The 16,794-nt window shown below is 49.5% G+C and overlaps 1 protein-coding gene across 2 annotated transcripts in view; it reads left to right on the top strand.

Annotated features, from left to right (window-relative positions):
• The window catches only part of EFL1 (elongation factor like GTPase 1), a 121,269-nt gene that overhangs the window by 96,698 nt on the left and 7,777 nt on the right, over positions 1-16,794 (top strand). For both annotated transcript variants that reach the window (XM_042987923.1, XM_042987924.1), the window contains exon 18: positions 8,477-9,459. In XM_042987923.1, the coding sequence (XP_042843857.1) occupies positions 8,477-9,459 (983 nt within the window). The remainder of the gene's footprint in view (positions 1-8,476; positions 9,460-16,794) is intronic.

Below are 16,794 nucleotides of genomic sequence, written 5' to 3'. Positions count from 1 at the left end.
TCCGTGGCTGATGTACGTTCGGCGGAGCAGTCAGGAAGATACAGCGGGGGGAGAGGCACGCAGAGGTGACCTCTGGGGCGCCGGGGCTCCACCCCGGCCTGCTCCGTGCGCCGCGGCCCGTGTCCGCTGCTACCTGCGTGGGCGGCTCTGGTGTTTGGTCGAGGCGAACTCCTGGAGGTGGTGTTCCCGCCCCGAGAGTGACTGCCAGCCTCTGCGCTCGGCACGGTTTGTCTGGTTTAATCCCTATGACGGTACGGCGCCGGGCCGCGGTACTCCTTCCATCACCACAGTACTCCCGCCCGCCCCCCCCCCCCCCGCCCTGCCCCGGTACTCCTCCCTTACCACAGTACTCCCACCACGGTACTCATTGCATCACCACAGTACTCCCGCCCGCCCCCCCCCCCCCCCGCCCTGCCCCGGTACTCCTCCTTTACCACAGTACTCCCACCACGGTACTCATTGCATCACCACAGTACTCCCGCCCGCCCTGCCCCAGTACTCCTCCCTTACCACAGTACTCCCGCCGCGGTACTCCTTCCATCACCACAGTACTCCCGCCCCCCCCCCCCCCCCCCCCCGCCCTGCCGCGGTACCCCTTCCCTTACCATAGTACTCCCGCCGCGGTACTCATTGCATCACCACAGTACTCCCGCCCCGCCCCCCCGCCCCCGCGCCGTGGTACTCCTCCCTTACCACAGTACTCCCACCGCAGTACTCCTTCCCTTACCACAGTACTCCCGCCGCGGTACTCATTGCATCACCACAGTACTTCCGCCCCGCCCCCCCGCCCCCGCGCCGTGGTACTCCTCCCTTACCACAGTACTCCCGCCCCCCCCCCCCGACCTGCCGCGGTACTCCTCCCTTACCACAGTACTCCCACCGCAGTACTCCTTCCCTTACCACAGTACTCCCGCCGCGGTACTCATTGCATCACCACAGTACTCCGGCCTGCCCCCCCCCCCCCCCGCGGTACTCCTTCCCTTACCACAGTACTCCTGCCGCGGTACTCATTGCATCACCACAGTACTCTGCCCCCCCCCCCCCCGCGGTACTCCTTCCCTTACCACAGTACTCCCGCCGCGGTACTCATTGCATCACCACAGTACTCCCGCCCCGCCCCCCCCCCGCCCCCGCGCCGTGGTACTCCTCCCTTACCACAGTACTCCCGCCCGCCCCCCCCCCCCCGCGCCGTGGTACTCCTTCCCTTACCACAGTACTCTTGCCGCGGTACTCCTTCCCTTACCGCAGTACTCCCGCCGCGGTACTCATTGCATCACCACAGTACTCCGCCCACCCCCCCCCCCGCGGTACTCCTTCCCTTACCACAGTACTCCCGCCCCCGCCACAGTACCTCTGCTACTGCCGATGGTAGAATAGGGTGAGAACAGGTGCGCCTGCGGCTCCATCCCCGGGGACCTTGCGGAAGCTCTTGATGGAAAGGGGGCGCGTTCTCAGCTTCGTTTCTCAGTTTAAAATGGTGTTGTGGCTTTTTCCTCCCTTAAGTGTTATTATAGCCGTAATTAGCACAAAACTGGAAGGCACGCCTTCCCTCTCTTCAGTGTTTGTTACCGTTTTCTTATAATTTCTGAAGAATATAACATTGGCTAGAGAATAATGCTAATTGGATAAATTTTAAGGTATGTTTTAAAATAACAATTCTCAAGAAGGCTTTTTAAAAAACCATTGAAATGTCATGTTAGTTTTTGGGGTCTTTGAACTGAATTATTTTCTCTTTTTTAATACTCTGCTACCAATTAAAATCCATGTTAAATAACCGTATGGGGCGCCTGGGCGGCTCAGTCGGTTGAGCGTCCGACTTCGGCCCAGGTCATGATCTCCCGGTTCGTGGGTTCGAGCCCCACGTCTGGCTCAGTGCTGACAGCTCAGAGCCTGGAGCCTGCTTCGGATTCTGTGTCTCTCTCTCTCTGCTTCTCTCTCTCTCTCTCAAATATAAAAAAACTTTTTAAAAAATGTTTTTAAATAACCTTACATTTCTCAGGCCATTAACTCTTCTTTTAAAAAATGTCTTTTGGCGCTTAGAGTTATATTTCAAATGTTTTCCCGTAAACCTAAAATTGATTCTAATTAATGATTACTTTTTTGTTTCTTTTTGAGTCTTTTCATTTTTACCTCCTGGTTTTCATTATGTGTACTTTTTAATCTCAGGAGGAAAACCTAGTTTATAATAAAAGAATTAGTTTCTTAGAAATATGCCCTTAACATAGCATTAAAATATTTTAATAAATCAGTTTATTTTGGCAGCTACTCTGTGTAAACCTTTTGAGAAAATATCCTCATCCAAATACCTGACAACGATTTACACTTACATTGAATGAAGCTAACAAAACCCAAAACATATCTGCTTTTCAAAATAGATATACTGCTTTGATACAATACTTTCTAAACTCTGAAGTGTTTATCTGCTTTTCCTAAAAATTCCAGTTTCTGAAAGTGATGACCCCTTCCCCTCCCTTTGTGTGTGGCCCTGGTGTGACAGGTAAATCCCGTCGAGCTCCGGCTTCTTGCCGTCTGTCGCTCCTCAGAGCGGAAACCTGGGCCCAAGTGGAAGGAGTCTTCTCTTGCATTTGTGTGCTTAGTTAGCAGGGGAGTTGCTGGACCAGGGGTAGGAGAGGACGACAGACAGACGGATGCATCGGGACCCAGGCAGGCAGCATTTCATGTCACGTGCGACATGGGGACCCCGAGGGAGCTGCCTCAGCAGGTGTTGACAGAGCCCGTTGCCTCCTCATGGCTCCCCAACAGCATGTCGGAGTTCAGGGGCACCTTAGGGAATTGGGGGCTAGGTCCCTCATCCTGGGCTAAGAAGCATAAGAACATTATGAGCAGTTTTATACCAATAATTTTGTCTGTTTGTTCACCTATTTATTTTGAGAGAGGGGATGTGAGCAGGGGAGAGGCAGAAAGGGAGAGAGAGAATCCCAGGCAGGCTCTGTGCTGACAGATGCAGGGCTTGATCTCACCAACCGTGAGATGCTGACCCGAGCCGAAACCAAGAGTCGGACGCTCGACCGACCGAGCCACCCAGGCGCCCCCCACTAAATTTTAAAGGAAATGGGCAAATTCCTGGAAAAATCTGACCCATAAAAAAGTAGAAAGCCTGATAGTCATAACTATCAAAAGAATTCAGAGTTGGAATACCATTAAAAGTATCAATCGATGTGTATTTATTTACCAGATTAACAGAAGAAAAATCATCTCAGTGGACAAAGGAAAAACATTTAATAAAATTCAGCATTCACACATGCTCAGAGCTCTCAGCAAACCAGGAATAGAAGGAATGTGCTTAAAACTGATGAAAAATATCCTCAGAGTAACTAGAGCACACATGTACTTACGGTCTTTGGGGGTCAGAACTGAAACAAGGGTACCCCCTGTAACAAGGCCTGTTTCAGATTGTATTGTCGGTCTTGGGCAGCGTTGTGAAGAATAAAACATAAAGGATACGGGACTCGAAAAGGGACAGCTGCCACTGCCACCGTTTGCACACGACATGACGGAGCGCCAGTAATCCAGAAGACGCCGGAAAGTGTTAGGATTAGTAAGTAAACCCAGCAAGGTTGCTCTGGTCAAGATTAATATGCAGAATTGATTGCATTTCTATATACTGTTAATAAACAGAAAAAGAAAATTATTTTAAGGTTACCATTTACAGTCACAAAAATATCAAATGCCTGGGAATAAAACGGACTCAAGTTCCAGGCTGTCTGCAAAAACTGTAACACACAAAAGAAGGTGTCTCCCATCTTTATGGCTTAAAAAAATTGTATTATGATGATGTCAGCTTTTCCCAAACTGATCATACATTCAGAGCAGCCCCCGTCACAACGCTGTTCACTGCATGTGTTTGCAGAACTTGACGAGTTGATTCTAAAATTTGTGTGGAAATGCAAAGGGCCAGTAAGGACCAAAACCCTTTACGCAAGTAGGACAAGGTGGAAGTTCTTACTGCTCTGGAAATCGAAACTTATTTGAAAACTACAGAAGTTGACTCTGTGCCGTTGACACAAGGATAGACGGACGGACGGGAGGACTAGGGCAGTGAGCGTGGAAGGGGCAGGGCGGAACAGTGGGGGCAACCACCTCTCCGCAGACGGTGCTGGCAGCTTGGACCTCTGTCTGGGAAAACCTCTGCCTCATCCTGAACTCAGAAACCTATTCCGGGTCTGTCGTGGGTTGAAGTGTAAAAGGCAAAGTCATAAAGTACCTGGAAGATAACACACAGTATCTTCGAGACCTCGGGATAGGGAAAAGCTTCTTAAATAAGACGTTAAAAGCACAAATGACAGAGTAAAGTTTGATGGTCAGAAGACACGGTGAAGTGTAAGAAGGCAAACCCTAGGGTTAGAGAACACATTTGTAATATGCACAGTAAACACGGGACTTAAAGCCCCAGTATATAAAGAATTCCTTCCGGTAGATGAGAGAGACAGCAACCCCTAGACGGTGGAACAAAGGCTTGAACAGGTGCTTCACATCCCCAAAGTCTAAAGACCAAGAAACATATGAAAAGATATTCAGCTCCCTATTAATTACTGGAAGGAAGTTAAAACCAAAGTGGGATATGTCTGCATACCCACCAGAGGGGTTGAAATTTGCAGGTGGCCGTATCAGATGGCGCCAGAGATGGGCAGTAGGAATCCCCCTCCGTAACTGGGGATACTGGGAGTTGCTATGACTTCGGAATACACTTTGGTATTACCTTCGGAGGGAGGAGGTGGGTGCTTGTTACGGCTTCTGGTCTGAGCCTGGCAAGTGTGCATGATGAACGTTCGTGGCAACAAACATTTAAAATTTTTTTTTTTTTTACATTTATTTATTTTTGATAGAGACAGAGCACAAGCGGGGGAGGGTCAGAGAGAGAAGGAGACACAGAATCCGAAGCAGGCTCCAGGCTCCGAGCAGTCAGTACAGAGCCCGATGCGGGGCCCGAACTCACAGACCGCGAGATCATGACCTGAGCCGAAGTCGGCCACTCAACCGACTGAGCCACTCAGGCGCCCCAACAAATGTTTTAATAGTCCCCAAACTGGAGACAACTCCCAACAGTACAGTGGACAAATAAATCATGATACCTTCTTACCGTGAAATTCTGTATAGTAACCTCAGTGAACAAGCTATTCGAACGTGGATGGATATGTCACAGCATAATACTGAGCCAGAGAACCCAACTGGAAAAAAAAAGATTTGATCCTGTTTATATATACACTTACAGTATTAAAAGCGCACCAGACTGAACTATAGCGGGTAGGGGTTACATGCGGGTTACATGTTCAGGCGATAAGAATTTTAAAGAAGGGACTAGAGTAAAACCCAGGATAGTGGTTCTATTCTTGGGGTTGGGGGAAGGCATGAGGGTCCTTGGGCTGCTAACGTTCTGTCTCTTGACTTGAGTGGTAGTTTCCGTGGGTGTTTACTTTGTGGTCACTGACAGATCTGTACATTATTGTTTTGTCACCTGTTCCATAGGACTATAAAATTTTACAATTGTACCTACATTAGGAGTATACATAAAACTCTAGAGTCGTTTAGCTCTCATAGGACAGAACCTGCCTTCTAATACATGAGCTCCCTTTTCAACTTTGACACACATCTTCAGAAATACATTACGTGCAGGAGCGGGAGACAGGGGACACCCTGTCGTGTCTGGGACAGAGAAACTGTCACGGTTCTTAGCAACCACATCTCAGGAGCTCAGAGACGGCAACATCTCCAGGTGGTGGTGATCAGAGACGGCAGGAAGTTGCGGGCGGTCAGAGCCTACCGTGTTCCCGTGGAGGCAGGGGCCGGCTCCGCGTTGCCCGGATTTGGAGGGCCTTTGGCCCCGAGGTGCTCTGCAGGTGGGACAGGATGTGCACCCCCCTTTCGTGGCGCGGAGTGGTTCTCAGCAATCTCAGAGGTGATTACTGCAAGGGGCTTCTTGGGACCCCCGGAAACCGAAGGCCTGATGAGACTCCCAGCCCTTCCTACGTTACAGCACGAGGAAAAAATGTGTTTGCTGTCAGAGTTGCGGTAGCTGTCGCAGTTCAGTTCTAAGAATAAGACCATATTTTCTCTAAATAATGATAATGTTAAAAATATCGTCCTGTGTCTGAGATTTCTACGTGCTTTCACTTTTTTTTTTTTTAAGTGAGGAATGGGTATTCAATTTAATTGAATGCGAATTTAGCATTTTTACAGATGGTTACTGAGATTGGTTACTCTATTTGACGTTTTCAATATGCTGTATTATTTTAACAGATCTCCTAATACAAATAAATTTTTATGCCCTATGATAAAAGCTACTTCGTGTTATGGTGAAGTATTCCTTTAATGTGCTGTTTACTTTGTCACTACCGCATTAACTGGGAAGAGCACGGGTCCTGGGGTCAGACCTGGCTTCGCCACCGACTAGCTCTGTGACTTCGGGAGAGTGACTTCGTCTTTCTTACCCGGTTTTCTCCTCTAGACAAGGAGGATACTAATATACCTACTAGAGATAAACTACCTGTAAAACAGCACACCGTGTCATATGGAATAAGTGATTAGTGAAAAGAAAAAGTGCACATACATCCTTTTTTCCCCCTTGTTATTTCAGATCTTATATCCGAATTCTTAGGTGAGATTGAACTACGGGTTTGTGTATGCTGTCTTTGTCAGGTTCGAAGAGGAAAATATATTTTATTTCATTTCTTTAATACATGAGAATGTGTAGGGCACCTCCTGGTTTACATAGTAAGCACCAAATACGTGTTGATGCGACATTAGCTATCGTTTTTATGAGTAGGCACACAGCATCTTGAATAAGGTGGTACTTTTTTCTACTAAGCTTTGTGTTTTAATTCCAGCGTAGTTAGCACACAACATTACACTAGTTTCGGGTGTACAATGTAGTGATTCAGCTATCGCATTTGTTACTCAGTGCGCTCATCATGACAGGTGCACTCTTAATCGCCATCACACATTTCACAAAGACATTTCCGTACGACGTCAGGAAGGCATCCACCCCGTACCTTCCGTAACGATAAGAGCATTGAAATGAGCTAATCCTTGACAGTGAACATGCTCACTGGCAAAACCAAAACCTTTCTCGGGAATAATTTTTTTCACATTGTTATTTTCCTCCACACATTCTGGTCCATTCAGGTTTCCTAGTCTAAAATCAATTAGATTTGGTTGTACCTATTTTGGTAGCATACTGTTTGTAGAAAACGATCCATGTATTGAGTTTTCAAACTTAATCAAAAAGAATAAAATCAAATAAACCAGATACCTGCCCCAGATCCCCAGAATGTTCTGCAGAAACCAGAAACAAATCTAGAATCAAATGTGACCATTTCAGAAACTTAGTATTTAGTTGGCCTTACTGCGTAACATTTCCCAGAGAAAAGCATTGGTCCACGATCCCAAGATTTCATATGACATGTGTGTGAACAGACACACATACTTGCACATGCGTTTATGCACACATCCATCCACACTGCCAGTGGCAGGTAGAGACCAGCCCAGAGCCTTAGTGTTACCTGGGAATGAAGTAGACAGAAAATAAAGAAAGATTGGGTGGTTTCATTGTTTTCCGAATCAATCCACGCCAATTTCCAGAATCTGCCCACCGTGAACTTATAACTCATTTGGAAGAAAATGCGGCATGAAACTAAACTTGATAGCACGTGGAAAAAGGGCTTTCTGAACTCGGTACTGGACCGAGGTGCGAGACTCTGTGGCCAATACAGTCATCCCTGGCCACACGTGGCCATTTAAAATTAAAGCTAAGTGAAATTAAAACTTCGGTTCCTCAGTCACACAGCCACGTATCGAATGCTCCGTAGCTGCGTGTGGCTATTTAAATGTAATTTAATTAAATAAAAAGAAAACTTCATTTCCCCGGTTATAGTAGCCACATTTCAGCTGTCCAGTCATCACAGCGCAGATACGGAACATTTCCATCGCTGCAGAAAGTTCTTGTTCAAAGTGTCTCTCTAGACAGACTCCTGGGTCACGCCAGCCTGGCTGTGAGCATTTATCAAAGCCAGATCCGTTGTCAGGATTTGACTAGGTGTCCTCAAGTTCTGTGATTCCTTGTTTAGAGTTGTACTCATCGAGCTTCTCTTCTCCTGGTTTTTAAATTGGCAAATCATATTGTAAAGAATTCATATGTCAAATCTTACGAAACTATTTATTTTCCGCTCAAAACCATATTATCTAAATAGATGGTTGATTTGTTTTGAGAGCGAACAAAGCGGTGAAATTCTAATGTACGCAAAGAACTCCCTGAAGGTCTGTTCCCGTTGGAGGTGGTCCTTTCAATCCGAAATGAAAGCGGTGTTTGAATTTTGATAGAATGTAAAGGACCGATCTTTCCTAGTAAAATAATTTTCATGTTTCTGTGCTTCTTCAGAATCCTCATTGTGTCACAGTTCTGCAGGGAAGTTTTGATGCCATTTTTATTGTAACCTTGTTATTTCTCTTGAATTTGTAGGTTTGCGAAGATTCAGATCAGCGTGTCTGAACCGATTATTCCATTCAGGGAAACAATTACAAAACCGCCAAAAGTCGACATGGTCAACGAAGAAATAGGCAAACAACAAAAAGTTGCAGTTATCCACCAAACAAAAGAAGATCAGAGCAAAATCCCGGAAGGAATCCAAGTTGACTCTGATGGGCTCATCACCCTAACAACCCCCAACAAACTCGCCGTGCTCAGTGTTCGAGCCATGCCCCTTCCAGAAGAAGTCACACGGCTCCTGGAAGAAAATAGTGATCTGATTCGTTCTATGGAGCAGTTGACATCCTCTTTGAATGAGGGCAGAAATACTCAGACGATCCACCAGAAGACCCAAGAGAAAATTTGTGAATTCAAAGGAAAACTAGAGCAGCACCTAACAGGGAGAAAATGGAGGAACGTTGTTGACCAAATCTGGTCATTTGGGCCAAGAAAATGCGGGCCCAACATACTCGTAAATAGAAGCGAAGACTTCCAGAACTCAGTATGGACAGGCTCAGGCGTCAAAGCTTCCAAAGAGGCCAGTAGATACCGAGATTTGGGCAACAGCATCGTGAGTGGTTTCCAGCTAGCAACCCTCTCTGGCCCCATGTGTGAGGAGCCTCTCATGGGCGTCTGTTTCATTCTGGAAAAATGGGACCTAAGTAAATTTGAAGAACAAGGGGCAAGTGACAAACATAATCAAGAGCGAAGGGACGTGGTACAGGAGTCACAGGCGGAAGGAGAAGCCTGTCCCGGCAGAGGCGAAAACGGGGGGCCGCAAGGTGGCGGCTCTGAGCCCTCGGAGCAGAAGACATCCCAGAGAGGAGAGTCTTTGCTCACTGACTGCTACGGACCCTTCTCCGGACAGCTCATTGCCACCATGAAAGAAGCTTGTCGCTATGCCCTGCAGGTGAAGCCTCAGCGTCTGATGGCAGCCATGTACACGTGTGACATCATGGCCACCGGTGATGTTCTTGGTAAGGAAAAGAGGGTGAGGACCGAGAGGTCCCTGTGGTCAGAAAACTCAGACTCACTTAATTTTTGTTTTTGCAGAAGCTGCATCGTCATCTGGGTCACTAAAGCGCTAAGGGCTCTGAACGCCTTAAATAGTGAAATGGCGATGGGGGAGGAAACGTGATTACCAAAGATCTTTTCGTTTGCAGCAGACAGGCTCCTTCCTGTCCCGACGGTCCCAGGCGTAAGGTTTGACGTGCAGCGGTGTTCCCGAGTGAGTGGCCCTGTCGGTCCAGGTAGGCAGAGTCTCTCTGGAAACCATCGGAGAGTGAGGTGACATTCTTGCACACCTAAGGCAAAAGGCCGTCTGGAAGTGCTGGGTCCTTTCGGGAGAAGAAGAGCATCGGGGGCTTTATTCACCACTGACCGTTCCGTCAGATCCTCCTCCCGATTTTTCTGTCTCTGGAACGTCTCTGGGATCCCTGGAGACACACAGCCCTGGCATTTAGTAGCTGCTTTGACTTTTGACTATTACTTCACGGAGCCTTTGTTCACCTGTAAAAAGGAAGATAACCGACCAGAGGCTGTGAAGATTAACCCGAGAACACAAGTCCGTGCTTTAGAGGGGTGCCTGGCCTGCGGCAGCTCTCCCGTGAGAGACGGTCCTAGAACCGTCTTCAGGGGCCAGAACGGCGCTGGAGAGCTTGTAGGTTTCTTCTGAGGCCCTTTGAGTCAGTGTGTGCTTATTTTACATTCTTTTTAGTAAGGTTCTTCTGCTGATCAGTTCCTAAAAACAGGTATCTCACTCGTCAGGGTATTTTTTCTCTAAAGAAATTTGGGCTTGCCTCCACAGTAGGGTTCCTACGAGACGGGCCGAGCATCCAGAGCAGCGTTTCAGAAGCAGCGGGGCTGAACAGTTGCAGGGGGTTGGCCCCGCAGGACCGCCCGCCCGGAGCCCGTGTGTGCCGCGCACGCGTGCACGGTGTCTGCAGGGTGACAGGGAGCACGTGATGTGTCTCGGCCCCGTTTGGGCCAGCGTATCGTTACGAGCTCGTGGGATCCGTGCGTTGGTGGAGGAACACCAGTCGAGACCATTCCCGGACGTCATTCTTCGTTTTCACCAAGAGCTTTCTTGATTTGCGGAGGCGGAGGTGGAGTTGGAATTGGGGAACCGTGCAGGAGACCTGGCTGCTCCGGTTTCCCCGGCCCTGCCACGAACCACCGCCACCTGAATACTTGCCTCGACGGGCAGCTCACAGCCTGTCCCCCGAGGAAGCATCGTCTTCCCTCTGTGGTCGCCTGCTGGCCTGCAGCCACGTGCGCCGCCACGCGCCCCCCGCGCGAGCACTTCATGCGCCCGAGGAGCACGTGAGTTTTCTGCTCCGTGTCCCTGAGAAAACTCTCCGGAGCCTTCCGCTGATTTTTTCACGGTGCGATTTTTGGTGCCCTTTCACCGTTCCCGGGGCTGTGCTCCGGGGCACCTCTCACTTGCCCCGCACCCACCGGAGAGCAGCCGTTCGTGCCGACCGGCGTGGGCGCCACACGGCCACGGCACGGTAGCGATCTTTCAGTGGGATTTAGCCACCGCCCCCTGTCGTGAACCCCTGGGAAGCCAGCGTGAGCCTCGTTCCCGTTTCAAGATAAGTCACATCTTCCCGCCCGTTCCCCGGAAAGCAGAATCCGAAGTTTGGCAACTGACCAGACCGTACAGATGACAGAGTCCCGCGAACGCGTGTGTTTCCGTGAGCACCGCACGCATCTGGACAGTGCAGTTTTCCTCGGGCTCGTCACACACCCAGCAGTACAGGGAGGATTCTGGGAAGTGCCAGCACCACAGCCGTAACACACTGATTGTGTTTTCGCGTGTCTGCTCTCGTGAGAACTGAAACTCAGGAAGGGGTGAACTGAGTGGGTGGGTGGAGTGAGGCTCCTTCGTGTCTGTAGGTTCCCCCGACGATCACCTTGCCCACCGTATAGAAGAAGTCAGCTGAGGTTGGTGAGGTTTTGTGTCAGAAAGTCCATGCGTCTCCAGACGCAAGTAACTCCTACTCGCAGAAATATGTACAAACCTCTATGATGTTTTCTTAAAACACTGCGGGAAATTGGCATACGGCTTCCTAATCTGCAGTTTATAGAATCAGTGTTTTTATCCCCCCAGAAGTTCATTTGTTCCTTACCTTTCGCCTGTACTTCAGCACACCTCCCGTCATCGATAATTTCTCAAAAAACACACGTTCTTTAGGGCCGTGAGATGTGACCCTGGCCCCGGAGACGGAACCCATTCAAGAAGGCCAGCTGCCTGCTCGTCAGATTCCCGGCGGTCCTGGGCCCCGGTGCGCTCTCGGCTGTGATCGTTCGCCCGGCCCCTTTGTCCCCCGTTCTCCCCAGCGAAGAGAATGCAGGAGACGTGGATACCAGGCCGCCCTGCTTTCCAGCGCCTCTCTGTTGACGCCACACTCATTTCTCCACGCTGTGGGCACGTCTCAGCCTTATTTCGAAACTAACACCGCAGACCGCGCTTGGTGTCGTTCGTTGGCCCTTTTATTTGGCGGGCTCAGCTTGCTCTGGTTTTAACAGCCCTCCTTCGTCCGTCGTGCGCGCCTTCCTACAACAGGCCAGGAGAGCGCAGCAACCTGCCCACCTTGACCCGACACATTTATTTTGGAGCCACTGTTGTATTTTGGGGTAGGGGAGGATCTCTCCTCCTTTTTCTGTCATTGGGATCATTCATGGTTGGTATTTCTCTCTCATTACTCCTCCAAGAAATTTTATCTTAGGACTTGTTATCCCGAAACTTGTTTTCCTTCTCCTCCTTCATGCACTTGAAATGATCGACCTGGAAGTGTAGGGTCCACGCACATCTGTGCCTATCCCTCCGCCTTCCGGACTCCTGGGGTGATAATAGGAATGCACAGTTCCTCCCCAGATTGCCGTCTCTCCTACATTATCTGTTTGGAGTGGCATCTGTCCGTTGCTTTCTGGCCAGGCAGATTTTCCCACCTAACACCTGAAGCCAGAATCCGTGGTGGCGTTCATCCGCTGAAATTCCAGGCAGACCGTCGCGTCTTCCCTGTCGCGCCCATGCTCTGTGCCCGCTTTCCCGTTTCCATTAGGAGTTCACAGGACCCTGCACGTGACCAGGCAGCCCCAGGCCTGTCTTCCTCCTGGCCCTGTCCACCTGGCCGTCAGACTGCGTCCCGGCACTTGTAGGAGGAGACGTACCTTGATCATCCGCAGGGCTACTTGCCCCCCTTCTGTCTCAGGAGCAGAGTTAGTGTTTATCTGGCTGCCTCCAGGTCACTGTCCACTGTGCTGTAGGTCCTTCTGGCCCCTCCGAGGCGGCGCCCTTTGCGTGGACTGCTTAGTCCCGGGCTCTTTGTCCCAGACGCTCTGGCTGGTGTGATACATTTATCCCCAACCAGCTGGCTGCCACCTTACAGAGACCCCGTGTTTCGATTTGGTCTGGAGTCATTTCCTCCAGAGTCAGTTGGAGGCCCTGCTGCTCAGAGTTGAGGGTCTTCTCTTAAGCCCATTTTGGGTCGCTTCAAGGGGTCCTTTGGTAACGATAGCCACTTTCTTGTACCCAAGGTCAATATAGCCTCCTGCTCGCTTTCTGCGCTTTTCTTTTTCTTTCTAAATCACCGCCTTCATCCGGAACAAGAAATGAGGAGACCTTGGTGACCCTAAGGCCTTTGCTTCCTGCCCAGATACTCAGACATCTCCCAGACTTTGTTGATGGATGCTTTAATTCTCTAAGAATTAGCACAACTTGAAAGACAAATTCAGGTCTTTCTTATTAAGCAAAATGAGCGTTCTTAGTCTCTCTTAAAAACTGAGTTCTTTCTACACAAGGTGTTAAAGCGAGATATCGTCTATAGGTGGTCAGAGTAGGGTGTTCTGTAGAAGGACAGAGGCCTGACCTGTATCCCTTCATCGGGGGAAATGGGCCTCTTCACTTACAAACTCTACTTTCTCAAAGGCCCGGTTCTGTTCTCATTTTTCACCCATGAAAAGTGCCCTTCACTTAGCGGACGTTAGAATTGGTTTGTGTTTTTGTCACGTTCATATTTCTTCTTCTGACCTGTTAGCTTCTTTCATTCTTGGCTCCTCACTGTTTTTATCTGGCGGTGACATCACACGTTCCTGCTGGTGTTGGAGTTTCCGCCTTCTGTTTTCACCTGTAGGGTACGCGCTCATGTTGCGAGAACACACGTGCCTTGAGGTGTCAGGGACAGTCTTAGTAAGTGCCACTGTTTGCTTTTAAAAGCCTCCTCTGTTCCAGACTTGGGGTCCCTTTTCCATTTCATCGGCCTTTCCTAATTCACTTCAACAAAACGTACTGACGTGTGTACGTGCCTACACCGTGTCGAAGCACGATCCCTGCTCGGAGAGAGGCGTTAGGCGACAAAGCCTCATTATATGAAACAGCACGGCTGAATTTAGTGAATAAATGTGGTCTTCCAGTGAAATTTTATGAGAAATTGGGATTAGCAGAATTTGAAACAGGGTAGACTTTTCTAAAGTGATAGTTCTTTGAAACGGGCTTTGATGGGTAGAATAATTTTGAGTTGAGCAGCTGAGTGTGAAATTGGCCTTCTTTGTACCACGGCACTGCAGACTGCCACGGAGCTTGGAGGGAACCCGCTCCGACTCGGTTTTATGGGCACTTCTGTTCTGCATTACCATGCCGACGCTGGCCGGTTGGGTGGTTGAAGCCAACGGTAGTAACACTTTGCGTTAACCCACGCGGACCTGTGTCTTGTTACATTTGGGTCCTCACCCGGTCACCCTGATGCTGCCAAAGTATTTATTAGCCTTCCGGCCCCCTGTCAACTTTGGATCTGGTCATCATGCCTTCCGGACCCTTACGTTGCTGGTGACCGTCGTGAGGACACGCAGCCGCGGTCAGAACACGGACGCCCGCCTCAGGACATCTTGCCAGGGTGGGCATAACTTGTTGACGTGCGTTTCCTGTAAACTCGTGGCTGGATTCATCTGCACAAGAGCGGCCGGCCCGCCTCCCCCGCTCTGTCCACAGTACACTGTAGCTCACGTTTGGTCAAAGCCCATCTGTATCCTGTCAACCACACGTGCCTGATTTAGCAGTCTGGTCGCTCTGTAACAAAAGGAAGAGAGGTTGGCGTGACCTGGTTTATAAGAAGTGCCCACCAATTTCTTTGTGTGTTTTAATTGAAGTTACACCACAAGGGCCACCAACGATAACAGAAACCACAACATAAAAGAAGAATCTTCCTCCTTGAAAATCAACCTGTCATTTTCCACTCTTTTACAGTCTTTGTCTGTAATAGTATGTTTCGCATAGCTGTAACCTTATGGTGGAAGCAGTTTAATGTTTTGCTTTTTGCGTTTATTACTTATTTTAAAAGCATGCTTCCATTTGGCCACTTAGTATTCACAATTTTCATTTTAATCTATGCATAATATCCTATCAACTTGTTATGCTATAATTTACTTCCCATCATCCCCAGATTGGAAATCCGCACCGTTTCCTGTCTACCGTAAGAGAAAACATTGCTGTGAACAGCTGCTCCCTTTCCTCAATTTTGGAAAAACGAAACAAAACATACCTTTAATTGCCGAGCTCCCAGCTCTAAGGATTGTAGAGTCTCCAGACCAATCTTGCTGCCCATCAGAGAAGAAAATATACAGACGGGAATATGTAGTGCCATGAAAGAGATTAGGTTCAATGGAGCCCACGTGGCGAAGAGACCGTTTTGATCTTAGGGTACCACAGGAGACTCGGACCAGGTGGTTCCAGATGGGCTCTAACTCCGTGGAGTTGGCCGAGATGCACCCTAGATTGGAGAACTGTGCCCACAGGGTGTGCCGTGGCAGCGAGTGCCCTACCCCGGCTTAGGGCGGAGGGTCCGCCCCGTGTGCCGTCTCAGTGGAGTCTGCGGTCTCGGTGGAGGGTCTGCAGCTGTGGGATCTGTGGGCCCCAGAGCTTGAAGTAAGGGGTTGCTGCCGGGTCACAAAAGGCCTTGAATTTGGGTCCAGACGTTTATCTGTTTATCTGGTAGTCCAAGTCCCGCCCTGATCAAAACTTCGCATCGATTAGACTTTTTGTTGCCATCTTTTCCCCAGCGGATGCTTGTGTCTTGGTGCCTTTGCGCAGCAGGTGCACCGTGACTTTTTGTCGAGTGCAAGGACAGGTGACTGACCAGTAGTGGAGCAGGTGCCCCGGTGGAGGGGAGGCCATGTGCTCAGAGGCCGCAGGGTCACGGGTCCTCCTGGATGTGGCTACCATAATTTCCCCGCTGGAACAGTGGCCAGTTTGGAGGGTCTCCGAATGCATCCAAGCATCGGACACGGCTGTTGTGAAAGCCAAGTGCGTTTGGAAGGGTCTCTTTATAGCGGATTTCCTTTGCCCAGTGATCCATTCCTATGCCTCAGTTTGGGGATTTCGTTTTAGTGGAATTAGAACCGAATGGCCGAGAATTACACGATGAATGATGTTCGGTCTCCATTGCGGTACCTGGTCGGAGGCCCCTGGCCTGACCCACGCAGGAAGGGAGGCGCCGCGGGCCTCCATGGTGGGGGCTTACGCCTGGAGGAGACGGGCCATCTTTCTTGCGCTCTTCTCCTCGGCCAGCCAGGCAGCCGAGACTCCTTTTTCCAAGTGGCAGGTGAGCGGAGGCCTCAGGGGACGTGCCTGCTGGCCCTGCAGGTTCCTCACAACCATGTGTGGTTTTCAGTTGTCTGTCCTTAGCAGAGTTGGACCCCCTCGTGGCTAAAAGGATTCTTGGAGCACCGGAGGGACCCTTCCAGAAGCCGGCCTCTGTAGCGGGGAGACCTCTCCCTCCCGAGTGGGAGGCGCCATCGGGCCTGACTGCGAAAATGTAGTTAGCCAAGAGAATGTGCGGGCATTCTTGTGATCTGGGTAGACCTTGTCATCAGATGGGAAAGATGCCACACACAGTTTCCAGGGGAAGAGAAATACTTACGACACTTAACGTGTTAACCAGTTTTTAAAAACGTGACCAGACATCTCTGCGTGTTGTTTTCATTTCTAATATAAAAATGTTACTGTGTCTTTTCCTTGCTTACTGGGCCCAAATAGCCTCGCACTTTCCTCATCAAATCAATAATGTCTCATAATTACGAGTATTTCAGTGTGTACAAAGCCCAGGCACACTCGTCTCCTTGGGTTTCACACCCGGAGACTGACCGTCATGGGGGATGTTGCATCAAAAGGTCCTTTTCAAAGCCGCCCGCTTCTCAGGCTGTGTGAGGGGTCTGCCCTTCGGGCAGTGCGGTTTGGGGTGGTTTCGCCTTTCGTCTCCGATTTTTTTTTTTTTGTCGCGTTACTTTTAAACACTTAAGAAAAAAGTTTTCAT

Source organism: Panthera tigris, chromosome B3 (assembly GCF_018350195.1).
Source record: "Panthera tigris isolate Pti1 chromosome B3, P.tigris_Pti1_mat1.1, whole genome shotgun sequence".
Lineage (NCBI taxonomy): Eukaryota > Metazoa > Chordata > Mammalia > Carnivora > Felidae > Panthera > Panthera tigris.
Note: the sequence above shows the minus strand (reverse complement) of the source record. Positions and strands in the feature narration are given on the sequence as shown.